The sequence below is a fragment of the Coregonus lavaretus genome, assembly GCF_964263955.1.
Source record: "Coregonus lavaretus genome assembly, chromosome: 24".
Taxonomy (NCBI): domain Eukaryota; kingdom Metazoa; phylum Chordata; class Actinopteri; order Salmoniformes; family Salmonidae; genus Coregonus; species Coregonus lavaretus.
Genome location: NC_140011.1, coordinates 17,714,843 through 17,732,158, shown reverse-complemented (window position 1 = coordinate 17,732,158; position 17,316 = coordinate 17,714,843). Strand labels below are relative to the sequence as shown.

General features: G+C 49.2%; 1 protein-coding gene across 1 annotated transcript in view; it reads right to left on the bottom strand.

Moving 5' to 3' along the window:
• LOC311099282 (voltage-dependent N-type calcium channel subunit alpha-1B-like) overlaps positions 1-17,316 on the bottom strand; it is a gene marked incomplete at both ends in the record, with an annotated part of 253,927 nt that overhangs the window by 96,027 nt on the left and 140,584 nt on the right. Inside the window, 5 exons of the mRNA XM_084139992.1 lie at positions 4,968-5,099; positions 5,885-5,997; positions 6,391-6,503; positions 6,734-6,952; positions 12,282-12,371. Of these exons, the coding sequence (XP_083996118.1) occupies positions 4,968-5,099; positions 5,885-5,997; positions 6,391-6,503; positions 6,734-6,952; positions 12,282-12,371 (667 nt within the window). The remainder of the gene's footprint in view (positions 1-4,967; positions 5,100-5,884; positions 5,998-6,390; positions 6,504-6,733; positions 6,953-12,281; positions 12,372-17,316) is intronic.

Below are 17,316 nucleotides of genomic sequence, written 5' to 3'. Positions count from 1 at the left end.
CATGTCGATTCGCCTAGATACCCTGTTGGCTACCCGCGGACGTCAGGAGTCGGGGCCGTCCATTCCATCCCCCAGCACTTCCGAGCCGAGCCCTATGGAGCTTGGGGGTGCTGGTGCTAGGGAGACGAGGAGAGAGACCAGGAGAGAGGCCGTCCCCTGCACCAACTGTGGCCGCAGAGGACACACTGCGGTTCGGTGCTGGGGAGGGTCTCCTAGGAATCGAGGCAGTAGGCAGCGCACTGATGAGTCATTCCAGGTGAGTAAGCACCCAACTCACCCAGAGCTCTCTGTTGTACATATGTGTATTAAAGTTGTGTTTCCCGAGGTTTCTTTTCACTCCCAGCATAAGGCGCTAGTAGATTCAGGCGCAGCTGGGAATCTTATTGATCGCCAGTTCACGTATAAGTTAGGGATTCCTATTGTACCAGTTAATGTGCCCTTCCCCATCCATGCCCTAGATAGCCGCCCTTTGGGGTCGGGATTGATTAGGGAGGTCACAGCGCCACTTAAGATGAAGACGCAGGAAGGCCATGAGGAGATTATACAGTTGTATTTGATTGACTCTCCTGCGTTTCCCGTGGTGTTGGAGCTTCCCTGATTAACATCTCATGACCCCAACATTTCATGGCAACAGAGGGCTCTCAAGGGATGGTCTGATCAGTGTGTCGGGTGGTGTGTAGGTGTTTCCGTAGGGGCAACGACGGTGGAAAGTCCGAACCAAATTCCCACCATGCACATTCCTCCTGAGTATGCCGATTTGGCACTCGCCTTCTGTAAAAAGAAGGCGACTCAATTACCACCTCATCGACAGGGGGATTGTGCGATAGACCTCCAGGTAGGCGCTGCGCTTCCTCGTAGTCATGTGTATCCTCTGTCTCAGGAGGAGACGGCAGCTATGGAGACATACGTCACCGAATCTCTGAGACAGGGATACATACGGCCGTCCACTTCCCCTGCGTCTTCGAGTTTCTTTTTTGTGAAGAAGAAGGATGGGGGTTTACGCCGTGGTCTCAATCAGATGACAATCAAATACAGCTATCCTCTCCCTCTGATTGCTAGTATGACAGAGTCATTACACAGGGCGCGATTCTTCACAAAATTGGATCTCAGGAGCGCGTACAACCTGGTGCGCATTAGGGAGGGAGATGAATGGAAGACAGCATTCAGTACCACCTCGGGTCACTATGAGTACCTCGTCATGCCATACGGTTTAATGAATGCTCCTTCAGTCTTCCAATGATTTGTGGACGAGATTTTCCGGGATTTGCATGGACAGGGTGTAGTGGTGTATATTGATGAGATTCTAATATACTCCGCTACACGAGCCGAGCATGTGTCCCTGGTGCGTCGGGTGCTGGGTAGACTGTTGGAGCATGACCTGTATGTGAAGGCGGAGAAATTTCTGTTCTTCCAGGAGTCCATCTCCATCCTGGGACATCGGTTGTCCGCGTCAGGGGTGGAGATGGAGATTGACCTCGTTTCAGCCGTGCGTAATTGGCAGACTCCCACCACGGTGAAGGAGGTGCAGCGGTTTTTGGGTTTTGCCAATTACTACCGGAGGTTTATCCAGGGTTTTGGAAAGGTAGCAGCTCCCATCACCTCCCTGCTAAGGGGGGGCCCGGTGCGTTTGCAGTGGTCGGCTGAGGCGGACAGGGCGTATAGACATCTGAAGGACCTATTCACCTCGGCTCCGGTGCTGGCACATCCGGATCCCTCTTTGGCGTTCCAAGTTGAGGTGGATGCGTCCGAGGCGGGGATCGGTGCTATACTGTCTCAGCGCTCGGGCACGCCTCCAAAACTCAGTTGCGCAATTATGACGTGGGGGACAGGGAGCTGCTAGCGGTGGTCCAAGCCCTGAAGGTGTGGAGGCATTGGCTTGTTATAGGTTACAACTGCCCATTAATTACCGCATGAACCCCTCGTTCCATGTGTCTCTCCTCAGGCCGGTGGTAGCTGGTCCACTCCAGGAGAATGAGATACGAGAGGCTCCTCCATCCCCACTAGACATCGAGGGGGCTCCGGCGTACTCAGTCCGTTCCATCGTGGATTCGAGGCGTCGGATGGGGGGTCTGCGGAGTGGGAGGGGTACGGTCCGGAGGAACAGTGCTGGGTCCCTAGGAGGGACATCCTAGATCCCTCCCTGTTGAGGGATTTCCACCGGAGTCATACGACTCGCCCTGCTCCGCGTCCTCCTGGCCGTCCCCGAGGCCGGGGTCGGCGCACGGCTGGAGCCGCGCGTCAAGGGGGGGTACTGTCACGGATTCAGCCGAGGCTGCTCCTCCTCCTTGCTCGGGCAGGTTTCGGCGTTCGTCGTCCCCGGAGTACAAGCTGCTGCCGATCGATGTTTCGGTGTTTGTCTTGTTTGGTCTTTATTGTTTACACCTGTTTCCCATTATGTTGGATTGTATTCCCTATATTTACCCCTGTCTCTCATTAGTTATTTTGTGTGTTATTGTTTGTTGTCATTCCGGCAGTTCTTGTATGTACAGGTCTTTTCCTCCCTGTTTGGAGGTTTGTTGTTTTGTACGTTGATTTTACTGTGTTCAGTAAAATACGTTGCCAGCCGCTCTGTGTCCTGCTTTTGACTTCGCTAACCGCATACACGTCGCGTGACAGTTGTACTGATTATGATGAGCTAATGGTAAGCTAATTGCCAGCTATGTGTGTCGCCATGTTTGTTGACATCATACAATGCATTCTGGTTGTCACGTAAGTGTCTGTCAGTCGGAGCTCTAGAAAGAGGCCCAAGTTCCCGAGTTGGAATTCCCTGTTGGATGACAATCTTTCCCAGTCGGAGCTAGTTTTTTTCAGAGTTCCCAGTTGTCTTGAACGCACTGAAGTCGGAAGTCAGAGATTTCCGAGTTCCCAGTTTCGAATTCCCAGTTGTTTTGAACGCGGCATCAGATTGTAACTATGGTACCTCAGGGTTGCCAGCTCAGACCCCCATTTTGAGGGGGTTTCATTTTTATTTAGCTTATAAACTTCTCCTGTGTTTGGCCCCCATTTATTGATAAATCCCCCATTATAGTAATATTTGCTGCATCATATCCCCCCACGATACCTTCACCCATTTCTACCCCCCATAGACTTGAAACCCCCTCACAAATGAAATGAACTCCCCGACAAACCCCCCTAAAATAGTTTTATCTATATCTGGCAACCCTGTTTAGCTTTCGTGCTACGGTTAGGCAAAGCAGTAGGTATGTATTTGTATTGTGCGCAGCCATCTTTGACTTTATTTACTTATAGTGAATGGCATTCTGGGATTAGGGAGATTTTGCTTGTCAAACATAAACAAACATGGCTGCCAACATAAATAATTTAGCTACTGTTAGCTTAGCTGACACGCATCTATTTTCTAAACAATATTACATTTCTCCCTTGTGCTCACCAGAGATGTGGTACATTGTAAACAAGTCTAGGTGTTAGGTTGCTAACTTATGTTTTGTTTTTTTCAGCGCAACCTGTTATTTAGACTGGTTTATGGAATGAGTTTGGCTGTGGATGTGTTCCGTGTGATGCTTGGATGATGAAGTTCACATTTATCTTTTACAATAAAAGGTGAAATTGAGGAATAAATGTACAAAACATTGTTTAGATGCTTCTCAGACAACAATGCTGTTTAGACGTGTTTGTTGCATCATACGTTCTGTTGCTACTGTTCCAATCACATATTTGCGATGGTACGCTGCAGGGACAACTCAACAATGATCACAAATATGTGATCGTACGCATCTTAAAGAATATTCTCAAATCTGTGATTCCTAAGAAATGTGTCCAGAGATTTGGTCAACTAAGTCAGATTTGTCTAAAATCTTAAATTAATCAGGAATGAGCGGGGTCAGCTATACCATAAGGATACCCTTATTCATGTCTCTACATTTCTTATTCATGTCTTTACAAGTTTTTTACTTTTGACAGATTTAAACAAACAATATTGGAATCACCATGGTCACAACCATAAATCGAAGTCTATTTATGCATTGTCTCTGTCTTACAAGAGTTTTTACATGGAGTCAGGACACAGGTGGATTACATAGGAAAAGAACAATGGATCCAGACTCATATCACAAGATACACGAGGCCCAACCGCTGAGCACCATGTGCACGTCAGAGCGTTTTCACACATATCCATCAGCCCAGACTGACGTGGCCATTACGACGGAACTGCCCAGTTTAAATTGATCATGGCACCATGGGAACCCTATCTCTTTCTCCCTCCAAACAGCCCAATGGGAATGCAGCATCCGTCAACGCTGTCACTCTAGGAGATAGGTGAGATATTACACTGTAGTTTCCCTTGAGTGCTCTAACCTCTTACCTGCTACAATGGAAACAACAGCATTGGCCGCTGAGGTAAAAAACTAATGACAATGTAAACACTGTGTAAGCCAGACAGAAAAATTAGGAAGGAGTTTTGACTGGCCTCTGGTCTAAATGATAAACTGTCCTACCAGATGGTGTGTTTGTGGCTGTCGTCAGGCAGAGCTGGGTTGGAGCCAGGCCTTTGATTAATACAGCATAGCACAGATCAGGAGGTGTCATTGTCAGCCGAAGACATGGGGTTTTACACAGCCTGGTATCAAAGATACACCGCTGCGCTGGTACCTGCTGTGGCAATGTGTCTGCCACCTCTGCACTGCTAGGCCAGGGATTAGAGAGAGAGGGGGAGGGACTAGGGGACGGTTAGAGATAGGGGGAGTGTGTGTCTGTGTGTGTGTCTGTGTGTGTGTGTGTGTGTGTGTGTGTGTGTGTGTGTGTGTGTGTGTGTGTGTGTGTGTGTGTGTGTGTGTGTGTGTGTGTGTGTGTGTGTGTGTGTGTGTGTGTGTGTGTGTGTATGTGTGTGTGTGTGTATGTGCGTGTGTGTCATGGAGGGATATTAGTAAACATGACCAGAGAGGAGTCAGGGGTGGAAAGTTAGGGGCCAAGGGTCAGGTTCCATGGAGGAGAGTGGAGGGAATACTCACTGTCCTCCAAAGAGCTGCATGCCCAGCAGAGCAAAGACCACAATGAAGAGGAAGAGGAGGAAGAGCAAGCTGATAATGGACTTCATGGAGTTGAGCAGAGACACCACCAGGTTCCTCAGGGAGTTCCAGTACCTGGGGAAAACAGAGAGAAGAGAAAGGAGGAAGAGAAAGAAGAGTGACAGAGAGAGAGAGAGAGAGAGAGAGAGAGAGAGAGAGAGAGAGAGAGAGAGAGAGAGAGAGAGAGAGAGAGAGAGAGAGAGAGAGAGAGAGAGAGAGAGAGAGTGATAGTGAATGGACAGGGAGAATATAGAGAGGACAGGAGGTTGGTAAAGAGAACAAAATATCCCACTATATTGTTGTGAATCACAGGATTATTAATCTAGTGAGTATAAAATGATTGATATATAACTGTAGCCCTTTCCTGCAGTCAAATGACCTTGTGGCCTCATGGGTGGAATGTTATTAATTAATAAACATTACTTTTTTTATGCTGAAAATCCAGTGTTTCTATGTCAAACGGTTTTGTGATATTTCGGTCTTCTGTGATGTATATAAAGTGTCATATTGGGATTCAAACTCTAAATTGAATACATTTAAACTCTATATCTGACATGTTACAGGTGTCTTCTGTTTTTTAAGCCCATAACCGTGTGTGAGGTGTATACTTTTGTTTCAAAGTAGTTTCATTTGTTTAAGTCTACCAAGAAACACTCTGTGTGACCCTGATTTAGCCCACTGAAGTAAAAGGTTAATAGGATTATACACTGACAGAGTGAGACAATGCCAGACATCGCTCTGAGGAAAAATATCTGCTCATTGTTGATTCTGAATGTATGTTGATATCCTGTATGAGTGTACACAAAGTGAGCGCAAGCGTGTGTAGGCCTATGTGTGGACTCAAATGTGTGTTCACTCACTTGGTAAATTTGAATAACCTTAGCAGACGAAGAGCCCTCAGTACACTAATGCCATAGGATGCCCCTGGTTTGATCATAGACCACACCACCTCAAGGATACTCCCTATTATCACCTGTGGAGAGGAGGAGAGGAGAAAAGAGGAGAAAGGAGGAGAGGAGGAGAGGAGAAAGGGGGAGACGGGGAGAGGAGAAAAGAGGAGAGGAGGAAAGGAGAAAAGAGGAGAAAGGAGGAGAGGAGAAAGGAGGAGAGGAGGAGAGGAGGAGAGGAGAAAGGAGTAGAGGGGGAGAGGAGAAAAGAGGAGAAAGGGGGAAATAACTACTGTAACAAAGTAGCTACTACTTGCTACTCGGACAGCAAATCACTGTCACTGTCATTGAATCAATTCAACATTTAATTATCATATAAAAAATGGATCCAGTGGCCATGTAAGTCAGGTTAAGTTAGCATTTGAAATAGATAATAATTAGCTCTTCAAGGTATTCCAAAGGCATTTATGCTGACTTACACCAAAGTCGAAGCAGTTGAAAGAGGAATGGAAGTAGTTTCTGGCTCCCAGGCCATACATCTTCAAGCTCATCTCAGACAGGAACAGACCCAGGAACACAAACTCTGCCAGGTCTGGGGTTCCAGAGGGATGGAGAACACATGAAGGACCATTATTGATTTAATTCGTCACCTACCGATAATCATCCATTTGATTGTGAATGTAAGTATGTGTGTCTGTGCATGCGTGTGTGCATGTCTTTGCGTCTGTGTGTGTGTATGTGTGTGTGCATGCGTGCGTGTGTGTATGCTTTTGTGTGTGTGTGCCTACTGCCTACATGCACATACACGTGTGTGTGACTTACACAGGGCGGTGGTGAGCCACTCAGGCTGGTCGTAGTGGACGATGGCCACACACAGTGTGTTGAGCCCCACCAGACAAAGGACTGTCCAGTAGAAGCTCTGGGCTTTGACCATGCGACGGATGAAGAAACGCATTCTCCTCTCCTTGCGGCGGAAGTAGGACGAGCTGTCCAGCTTACTGCTCTTCACGCTGGCCCGGCCAAACGGAGAGCCTGGGGGAGCTAAGGGGAAGTAGGTGAAAGAGTGAAGTCATCACAGAAAGTTGTACAATGCCATCCATCACGTCACTTTCCCAAAAGTGATTTACTGTTCATCATCCTCGGCATGATCATCATCATCATCATCGGCAAGTCTAGGGTGATTTGAACATTATATTACAATATATGTTCAAATAGTTTAAAAAAACAAAATGTGCATCCAGCTTTAAGGTTGTATTTCTGTATCTGAGGCGTAACCGTACAAGAATATTCAGGCTATTTCAGGCTGTAATCAAACCCTGAAGTGCCATATTTAGACTCCACCTCCTCTACATTCCACCTGAATAAATCCCAGCTTCTTTGCTAATTAAAAGCGTCTGCTAAATGGCATATTACTATTATTATTATTAAAAGAACTTCACGGCTAAGACTAAAATGGCTGAGACTAAAATGGCTGAGACTAAAATGACTAAGGAAAATGTATCTAAAGAATCAGAAAGAAGAAGAAGCTATAAAATAACTGGAAAAATATATTTCTTTACATTTCAAGGTAGTAATCTGCCTCAATGAGAGTGAAAGCGGATCTTGAGACTAGAATAAGAACAAGTGAGATGTTAGATTTGACTGCGTAATAATGCTTGTATCCCCATGACAGTCATTTAGATGGAAAACAGCCACAGGAGGTTGTCAGGAGAGGAATCCAGCCGGTTCCGTTAATATAAATGCACTCAAATGGTTTTAGTTATCATGCTTAGGAGCATTTCCACCAAAGCCAAGCAATTACATATTTTTTCTGTGCAGCGAACTTAATTTAATTAATTAAATTAATTGCTGGAGGTATTTTTCCAGCTACAATAATTTTCCAGTATAATAAGAAAAGTTAATTACACCTATTTGCCCTCTAGGTGACATGCTACAAAGAATCAGTAAAACTAGTTTCCTTGTATAACAAGTGTTGTTAGTTTGTGTTACATAGCACAGATAACAGTAAAATAAATTGAGGCATTAGAACGATGCATGAGGATTTCCACCAGAGAGGGAAAATGAGACATATTACCAACAGCCTAGATACGGTGCAAGCTGTAAGGACAAGCTCAATAAGTTATTACGTAAAAGGTCAAGGGTCAGCCTTCCCTACAAAAACTGGGAGGTTGAGTCAGTCAGATAAGGTCAAAGGTGAAGGATGGGGTCAGTCCAGGATTGCCAGGTCAAGCTAAAATTTCTAGCCCAATGACCCCTCAAAGCCCACATTTATCCAATAAACCCCTTTTCTATAATGTTATCGAGCAAATTAAGAAGGAATATTGGCGTAATTTGTAACGACGTAGGCTAAGAAGCTAAATTCGGTTGTCCATCAAAATAATAATTATTGTGAGTTTAAGTATATGTCGCAAGAGAAAAGATAATTCGCCCTTATTAAACTCGCCAGATCATTTCACATCAATGGATGTCGATTTAACTTGTTTTGACTGCTATGGTTAAGCAATAAGGCCCAATGAGGTGTGGTATATAGCCAATATACCACGACTAAGGGCTGTTCTTTGGACACAGCCCTTAGCCGTGGTATATTGGCCATATACAACAAACCCCTGAGGTGCCTTATTGCTATTATAAACTGGTTGCCAACATAATTAGAACAGTATAAATATTTTTGGGGTCATACCCGTGGTACAGGGTCTGATATCCCATGGCTTTCAAACAATCAGCATTCCCTTTTGCGCATGTGCATAACTATAGATAAATCCGACAGGAGAGTTTGAGTGAGGAAAGTTGGACAGAGGATCTCGAAATCTCTGTGCAAGAAACACTTGGACGAATTTCAAAAAACTAATGTTAGGCTATTTTCTGGCAATTGTGCTGTTATTATGTGCCAGATGTTAAGACTACAAAACGTTATAAATGGCCTATTTGCGAGATTGACTTGTTATTTCAATAGGCATATGCTACTGACTAAAATCTGGGTTTATAATTGATTTCAACTTTGCCATGGTTTGCTGAGCTAGATGCAGGTAGCCTATAGCCCCTGATAGGCCATCTCATTTCATAGAAAGTCCACAATGAAATTAAATGTGGAGAATGATACATTTGCGATAGAGCTGTGACCATGATCACAATTGATAACTTCCAATTTAATTAGCCTAACTAAACATGGCCATTAATAAGTGCATAATAACACAAGGCTACAACAACAAACTGAAGTTATAGGCTATTTATTAAATCTGTTTGCTAGTTCTAGGTAGGCTATACAAGTGGCGCACATTGATTTGCAATTACTCCAGTAATATCGGCATTTCAACATATTTATTGTATCAAATGGTAGGCTACAATAGCCTACAATGGCATAGAAATGAATAGCCTACTTGATGGCCAACAGATGCAAATGTATCATTCTCCACATTTAATGTCAGTTTCATTGTGGACTTTTTCCCAGAACAGAAGCACCCAAGGGAGTTCCATAACTTCCATTTCAAATTTCCACTCGCGCAGCGCTCGAGACCCAAGAACTGAGCATGTGTAAAACCCTTTGCTTGATACAGTTTTCCATAAGAAAAAATTTCTAGCCCAATGACCCCTCAAGACCTGGCCAAAAGGCCTGAAAACTAGCCCACATTATTCCAATAAACCCCTTTTCTATAATGTTATCGAGCGAATTAAGAAGGAATATCGGTGTAATTTGTAATGACGTAGGCTAAGAAGCTAAATTCGGTTTTCCATCAAAATAATAATAATTGTGAATTTAAGAATATGTTGCAAGAGAAAATACAATTTGCCCTTATTAAACTCGCCAGATCATTTCACATCAATGGATGTCGATTTAACTTGTTTTGACTGCTATGGTTAAGCAATAAGGCCCAAGGAGGTGTGGCATATATATTTTGTACATTTTTAGTCATTTAGCAGACGCTCTTATCCAGAGCGACTTACAGTTAGTGAGTGCATACATTTTCATACTGGCCCCCCGTGGGAAACGAACCCACAACCCTGGCGTTGCAAGCGCCATGCTCTACCAACTGAGCTACAGGGGACTAAGGGCTGTTCTTTGGACACAGCCCTTAGCCGTTGTATATTGGCCATATACCACAAACCCCTGAGGTGCCTTATTGCTATTATAAACTGGTTGCCAACATATTTAGAACAGTACAAATATTTTTGGGGTCAAACCCGTGGTACACGGTCTGATATCCCATGGCTTTCAAACAATTTAGAAGAAAAAAGCGCTCTAGTGCGCCTAACGTTGTTTTCCAGTGCTTTGTCGCCATTACAGTGAGGGAAAAAAGTATTTGATCCTCTGCTGATTTTGTAAGTTTGCCCACTGACAAAGAAATGATCAGTCTATAATTTTAATGGTAGGTTTATTTGAACAGTGAGAGACAGAATAACAACAAAATAATCCAGAAAAACGCATGTAAAAAAATTTAGAAATTGATTTGCATTTTAATGAGGGAAATAAGTATTTGCCCCCTCTCAATCAGAAAGATTTCTGGCTCCCAGGTGTCTTTTATACAGGTAACGAGCTGAGATTAGGAGCACACTGTTAAAGGGAGTGCTCCTAATCTCAGTTTGCTACCTGTATAAAAGACACCTGTCCACAGAAGCAATCAATCAATCAGATTCCAAACTCTCCACCATGGCCAAGACCAAAGAGCTCTCCAAGGATGTCAGGGACAAGATTGTAGACCTACACAAGGCTGAAATGGGCTTCAAGACCATCGCCAAGCAGCTTAGTGAGAAGGTGACAACAGTTGGTGCGATTATTCGTAAATGGAAGAAACACAAAATAACTGTCAATCTCCCTTGGCCTGGGGCTCCATGCAAGATCTCACCTCGTGGAGTTGCAATGATCATGAGAACGGTGAGGAATCAGCCCAGAACTACATGGGAGGATCTTGTCAATGATCTCAAGGCAGCTGGGACCATAGTCACCAAGAAAACAATTGGTAACACACTACGCTGTGAAGGACTGAAATCCTGCAGCGCCCACAAGGTCAACCTGCTCAAGAAAGCACATATACAGGCCCGTCTGAAGTTTGCCAATGAACATCTGAATGATTCAGAGGAGAACTGTGTGAAAGTGTTGTGGTCAGATGAGACCAAAATCGAGCTCTTTGGCATCAACTCAACTCGCCGTGTTTGGAGGAGGAGGAATGCTGCCTATGACCCCAAGAACATCATCCCCACCGTCAAACATGGAGGTGGAAACATTATGCTTTGGGGGTGTTTTTCTGCTAAGGGGACAGGACAACTTCACCGCATCAAAGGGACGATGGATGGGGCCATGTACTGTCAAATCTTGGGTGAGAACCTCCTTCTCTCAGCCAGGGCATTAAAAATGGGTTGTGGATGGATATTCTAGCAGGACAATGACCCAAAACACACGGCCAAGGCAACAAAGGAGTGGCTCAAGAAGAAGCACATTAAGGTCCTGGAGTGGCCTAGCCAGTCTCCAGACCTTATTCCCATAGAAAATCTGTGGAGGGAGCTGAAGGTTCGAGTTGCCAAACGTCAGGCTCAAAACCTTAATGACTTGGAGAAGATCTGCAAAGAGGAGTGGGACAAAATCCCTCCTGAGATGTGTGCAAACCTGGTGGCCAACTACAAGAAACGTCTGACCTCTGTGATTGCCAACAAGGGTTTTGCCACCAAGTACTAAGTCATGTTTTGCAGAGGGGTCAAACACTTATTTCCCTCATTAAAATGCAAATCAATTTATAACATTTTTGACATGTATTTTTCTGGATTTTGTTGTTGTTATTCTGTCTCTCACTGTTCAAATAAACCTACCATTAAAATTATAGACTGATCATGTCTTTGTCAGTGGGCAAACGTACAAAATCAGCAGGGAATCAAATACCTTTTTCCCTCACTGTATTTCAGTTCTAGTGTGTTAATATGTTTTATGGAAAAAGGGATGGAAATAGGTGTCTCCATAATGACAATTTAAATATCAACAACTGGTCAAATGTTCTTATGACGTGCACGCATGCTGCTCTGTCTCCGTGACTCAGCTGCCTGCTGCAGCGGTCTCTCAACACATACACACCCCTCTAGCCCTCCCCACCACCCACTCACAGACTCACTCACTCAGTTAAAGCCTGCTCACTGCCTGATAATCAGCAGCAGCAGGTCACAGTGAAATATATATACATATTTTTTAAGAGAAATGCCATGGCGGTCGTGGTACAATTTAGAAGTAGCCCAAAAACCTGCAAACCGCAACCAATAGATTTTCACCCGCGACATCATTTTCAATGTAGCCCAAATTGGCCAGAAAGGCACGGACATGGCAACCCTGGGTCAGTCAGACAGTTGAGTCTGGTCAGTCAGATAAGAGTACAGGATGGTTGAGTCTTACCAACAGAGGACATGTCAGTGAAGTGATCCTCTCCCTCCTCAGCACCGATGAGGTCATTCTTACTCTTCTTGACCTTGCCTCGTTTCAACACTGCACACACACAGCCCAGGAGAGAGGAATGAGTAAGTATATGTAGACACACATACACACATACACACATATGTGCAGGCACGCAGACACACTTGCATGTGCAGACACGCACACACACACACACAAACACGCGCTCATGAGCATAGACACACAGCCCCCCTCCCCCTATATGTGTGGGCTAGTTGGATGCTATGAATAGTGGGCATCAATCACATTTTTCATTCTCCGATTCTGCCTTCCGCTACAATTCATGCAGCCTTGGAATGAAAAACGGCCGCGCATGAATGTGATCATCACGTGACCTTCAATGTCACAAAAGATGGGGCTTTTCTAAGACCCACAACCCTTCTAGAATCTAGAGTTCCTCTTCAATGCTCTGCTCTGAGGCAAAATCAGCTCCGCTTATGTTCTCTATGAATGAGGATCGGTGCAGTAGCTCAATAATCTGGAGAGTTATGAGTAAATTGTGAAACAGAGCGAACTGATATCGTGTTTATCGTGACAGATTGCGAATGCTCCAACGTTTGTATCTTCTCCTATAAATCCATTCTTTCATTTATTTCCATCCCTTCAAGCTATCTTCGCTCTGTCAGAAATGTTTGACATTCTGTCCAATGCCCTCACCTGCCATTCAACATAACTTAGTCAAATCAACATTTTCAGCTCTAACAATACATTGAGTGGCATTTCTCTGGCAGTGAGTTCAATCATTTTAATCCCCAGCATGTAACAACATTTATTAAATGAAGGAAGGCAGGTACTGTCATTTAGACGTGGTACTGTCATCTAACCTTAGAAGTGTGTGTGTGTGTGTCACGCCCTGGCTCTGGGGACTCTTAAATGTTGAGCCAGGGTGTGTAGTGTGTATGTTGTAATTTCTATGTTCATGATCTAGATCGTGTAGATCTATGTTGGCCAGGGTGGTTCCCAATCAGAGGCAGCTGATTCTCGTTGTGTCTGATTGGGGACAATACTTAGGCAGCCTGTTTTGCACCAGTTTATTGTGGGATCTTGTTCCGTAAGGTTTGTTTTGGTGTGTTAACCTAGGACTTCACGTATCGTTTGGTTTGTTGTTTTGTTAGTGTAGTGTACGGAATAAAAGATGTACGCATATCACGCTGCGCCTTGGTCCGCTGTTTATAACGATCGTGACAGAAGATCCCACCATAAAAGGACCAAGCAGCGTGTCCAGGAACAGACCGCCTGGACTTGGGAGGAGATCCTGGACAGGAAGGGATCCTGGACTTGGGACGAGATTCAGGCCGGAATGGATCGCCGTCCTTGGGAGGAGACTGTGGAGGCGCGCTACAGAGAGGAGCAGCGGCAACGCAGAGGGTACCGGCCGAGGAGGAAGCCCGAGAGTCAGCCCCAATAATTTTTTTTGAAGGGGCTAAAAGGGTGGTTGGCGGAGCCTAGAGTTAGAGCTGAGCCAACTCCCCGTACTCAGGCTAGAAAGCGTGGGACTGGGCAGGCTCCGTGTTATGCGGAGCCACGTACTCTGCCGCGAGTGTTCCGGCACAGTCCTGTACGTCCTGTGCTAGCACCACGCACGTGTCGTGCTAAGGTGGGAAGCAGCCAGGACGGAGTGTGCCGGCTCAACGCTCGTGGCCTCCAGTACCCCACCTAGGTCCCGTATATCCTGCGCCTGTGCCACGTGCTGTAGCGCCAGTACGAGTGCACAGCCCTGTACGTCCTGTGCTGATGCCTCGCACATATTGTGTGGAAGTAGGCATTCAGCCAGGACGGGTTGTGTCAGCTCTCCGCTCCAGACCTTCAGTCCGCCTCCACAGTCCGGCCCGGCCCGTTCCGGCTCCCCACACCAAGCCTATGGTGCGTGTTCCCAGTTCAGCCCGGCCCGTTCCGGCTCCCCGCACCAAGCCTATGGTGCGTGTTCCCAGTTCAGCCCGGCCCGTTCCGGCTCCCCGCACCAAGCCAGTGGTGCGCGTCGCCAGCCCGGCCCGGCCTGTTCCTGTCCCTCGCACCAAGCCTGTGGTGCGCGTCGCCAGCCCAGTCCGGCCTGTTCCTGCTCCCCGCACCAAGCCAGTGGTGCGCGTCGTCAGCCCGGTCCGGCCCGTTCCTGCTCCCCGCACCAAGCAAGTGGTGCGCGTCGTCAGCCCGGTCCGGCCCGTTCCTGCTCCCCGCACCAAGCCGGTGGTGCGCGTCGTCAGCCCGGTCCGGCCCGTTCCTGCTCCCCGCACCAAGCCGGTGGTGCGCGTCGTCAGCCCGGTCTGGCCCGTTCCTGCTCCCCGCACCAAGCCGGTGGTGCGCGTCGTCAGCCCGGTCCGGCCCGTTCCTGCTCACCGCACCAAGCCGGTGGTGCGCGTCGCCAGCCCGGTCGGGCCCGTTCCTGCTCCCCGCACCAAGCCGGTGGTGCGCGTCGCCAGCCCGGTCCGGCCGTTCCTGCTCCCCGCACCAAGCCGGTGGTGCGCGTCGCCAGCCCGGTCCGGCCCGTTCCTGCTCCCCGCACCAAGCCGGTGGAGCGCGTCGTCAGCCCGGTCCGGCCCGTTCCTGCTCCCCGCACCAAGCCGGTGGTGCGCGTCGCCAGCCCGGTCCGGCCCGTTCCTGCTCCCCGCACCAAGCCAGTGGTGCGCGTCGTCAGCCCGGTCCGGCCCGTTCCTGCTCCCCGCACCAAGCCAGTGGTGCGCGTCGTCAGCCCGGTCCGGCCCGTTCCTGCTCCCCGCACCAAGCCAGTGGTGCGCGTCGCCAGCCCGGTCCGGCCCGTTCCTGCTCCCGGCACCAAGCCAGTGGTGCGCGTCGTCAGCCCGGACCGGCCCGTTTCTGCTCCCCGCACCAACCCAGTGGTGCGCGTCGCCAGCCCGGTCCGGCCCTACCTGCTCCCCGCACCAAGCCAGTGGTGCGTGTCGTCAGCACGGTCCGGCCCGTTCCTGCTCCCCGCACCAAGCCAGTGGTGCGTGTCATCAGTCCGGCACGGTCCGTGCCTGTTCCACCGGTGCCTGGTCCAGCACCGGTCAGCTGCTCCACACCGGAGCCAGAGCAATCCGCTCCACCGATGTCCAGTCCAGCTCCGGCCAGCGGGGCCAGACCAGACCAGGGGCACTACGGGGGGGTAGAGAGAGAGTGGTGGTCACGCTACCCTCTTGTGTTTGGTTGGCGCGGTCGCAGTCTGCGCCTTTGGGGGGGGGGTACTGTCACGCCCTGGCTCTGGGAACTCTTAAATGTTGAGCCAGGGTGTGTAGTGTCTATGTTGTAATTTCTATGTTCATGATCTAGATCGTGTAGATCTATGTTGGCCTGGGTGGTTCCCAATCAGAGGCAGCTGATTCTCGTTGTCTCTGATTGGGGACAATACTTAGGCAGCCTGTTTTGCACCAGTTTATTGTGGGATCTTGTTCCGTAAGGTTTGTTTTGGTGTGTTAACCTAGGACTTCACGTATCGTTTGGTTTGTTGTTTTGTTAGTGTTGTGTACGAAATAAAAGATGTACGCATATCACGCTGCGCCTTGGTCCGCTGTTTATAACGATCGTGACAGAAGATCCCACCATAAAAGGACCAAGCAGCGTGTCCAGGAACAGACAGCCTGGACTTGGGAGGAGATCCTGGAAGGGAAGGGATCCTGGACTTGGGACAAGATTCAGGCCGGAATGGATCGCCGTCCTTGGGAGGAGACTGTGGAGGGGCGCTACAGAGAGGAGCAGCGGCAACGCAGAGGGTACCGGCCGAGGAGGAAGCCCGAGAGACAGCCCCAATATTTTTTTGGGGGGGGGCTAAAAGGGTGGTTGGCGGAGCCTAGAGTTAGAGCTGAGCCAACTCCCCGTACTCAGGCTAGAAAGCGTGAGACTGGGCAGGCTCCGTGTTATGCGGAGCCACGTACTGTGCCGCGAGTGTTCCGGCACAGTCCTGTACGTCCTGTGCTAGCACCACGCACGTGTCGTGCTAAGGTGGGCATGCAGCCAGGACGGAGTGTGCCGGCTCAACGCTCATGGCCTCCAGTACCCCACCTAGGTCCCGTATATCCTGCGCCTGTGCCACGTGCTGTAGCGCCAGTACGAGTGCACAGCCCTGTACGTCCTGTGCTGATGCCTCGCACATATTGTGTGGAAGTAGGCATTCAGCCAGGACGGGTTGTGTCAGCTCTCCGCTCCAGACCTTCAGTCCGCCTCCACAGTCCGGCCCGGCCCGTTCCGGCTCCCCGCACCAAGCCTATGGTGCGTGTTCCCAGTTCAGCCCGGCTCGTTCCTGCTCCCCGCACCAAGCCAGTGGTGCGCGTCGCCAGCCCGGCCCGGCCTGTTCCTGTCCCTCGCACCAAGCCTGTGGTGCGCGTCGCCAGCCCGGTCCGGTCCGGCCTGTTCCTGCTCCCCGCACCAAGCCAGTGGTGCGCGTCGTCAGCCCGGTCCGGCCCATTCCTGCTCCCCGCACCAAGCCAGTGGTGCGCGTCGCCAGCCCGGTCCGGCCCGTTCCTGCTCCCCGCACCAAGCCAGTGATGCGCGTCGTCAGTCCGGTCCGGCCCGTTCCTGCTCCCCGCACCAAGCCAGTGGTGCGCGTCGCCAGCCCGGTCCGGCCCGTTCCTGCTCCCCGCACCAAGCCAGTGGTGCGCGTCGTCAGCCCGGTCCGGCCCGTTCCTGCTCCCCGCACCAAGCCAGTGGTGCGCGTCGTCAGCCCGGTCCGGCCCGTTCCTGCTCCCCGCACCAAGCCAGTGGGCGCGTCATCAGTCCGGCACGGTCCGTGCCTGTTCCACCGGTGTCTGGTCCAGCACCGGTCAGCTGCTCCACACCAGAGCCAGAGCAATCCGCTCCACCGATGTCCAGTCCAGCTCCGGCCAGCGGGGCCAGACCAGACCAGGGGTGCTACGGGGGAGTAGAGAGAGAGTGGTGGTCACGCCCGGAGCCGGATCTGCCTCCGAGGCGGAATGCCCACCCGGCCCCTACCCTCTTGTGGTTGGTTGGCGCGGTCGCAGTCCGCGCCTTTGGGGGGGGGGTACTGTCA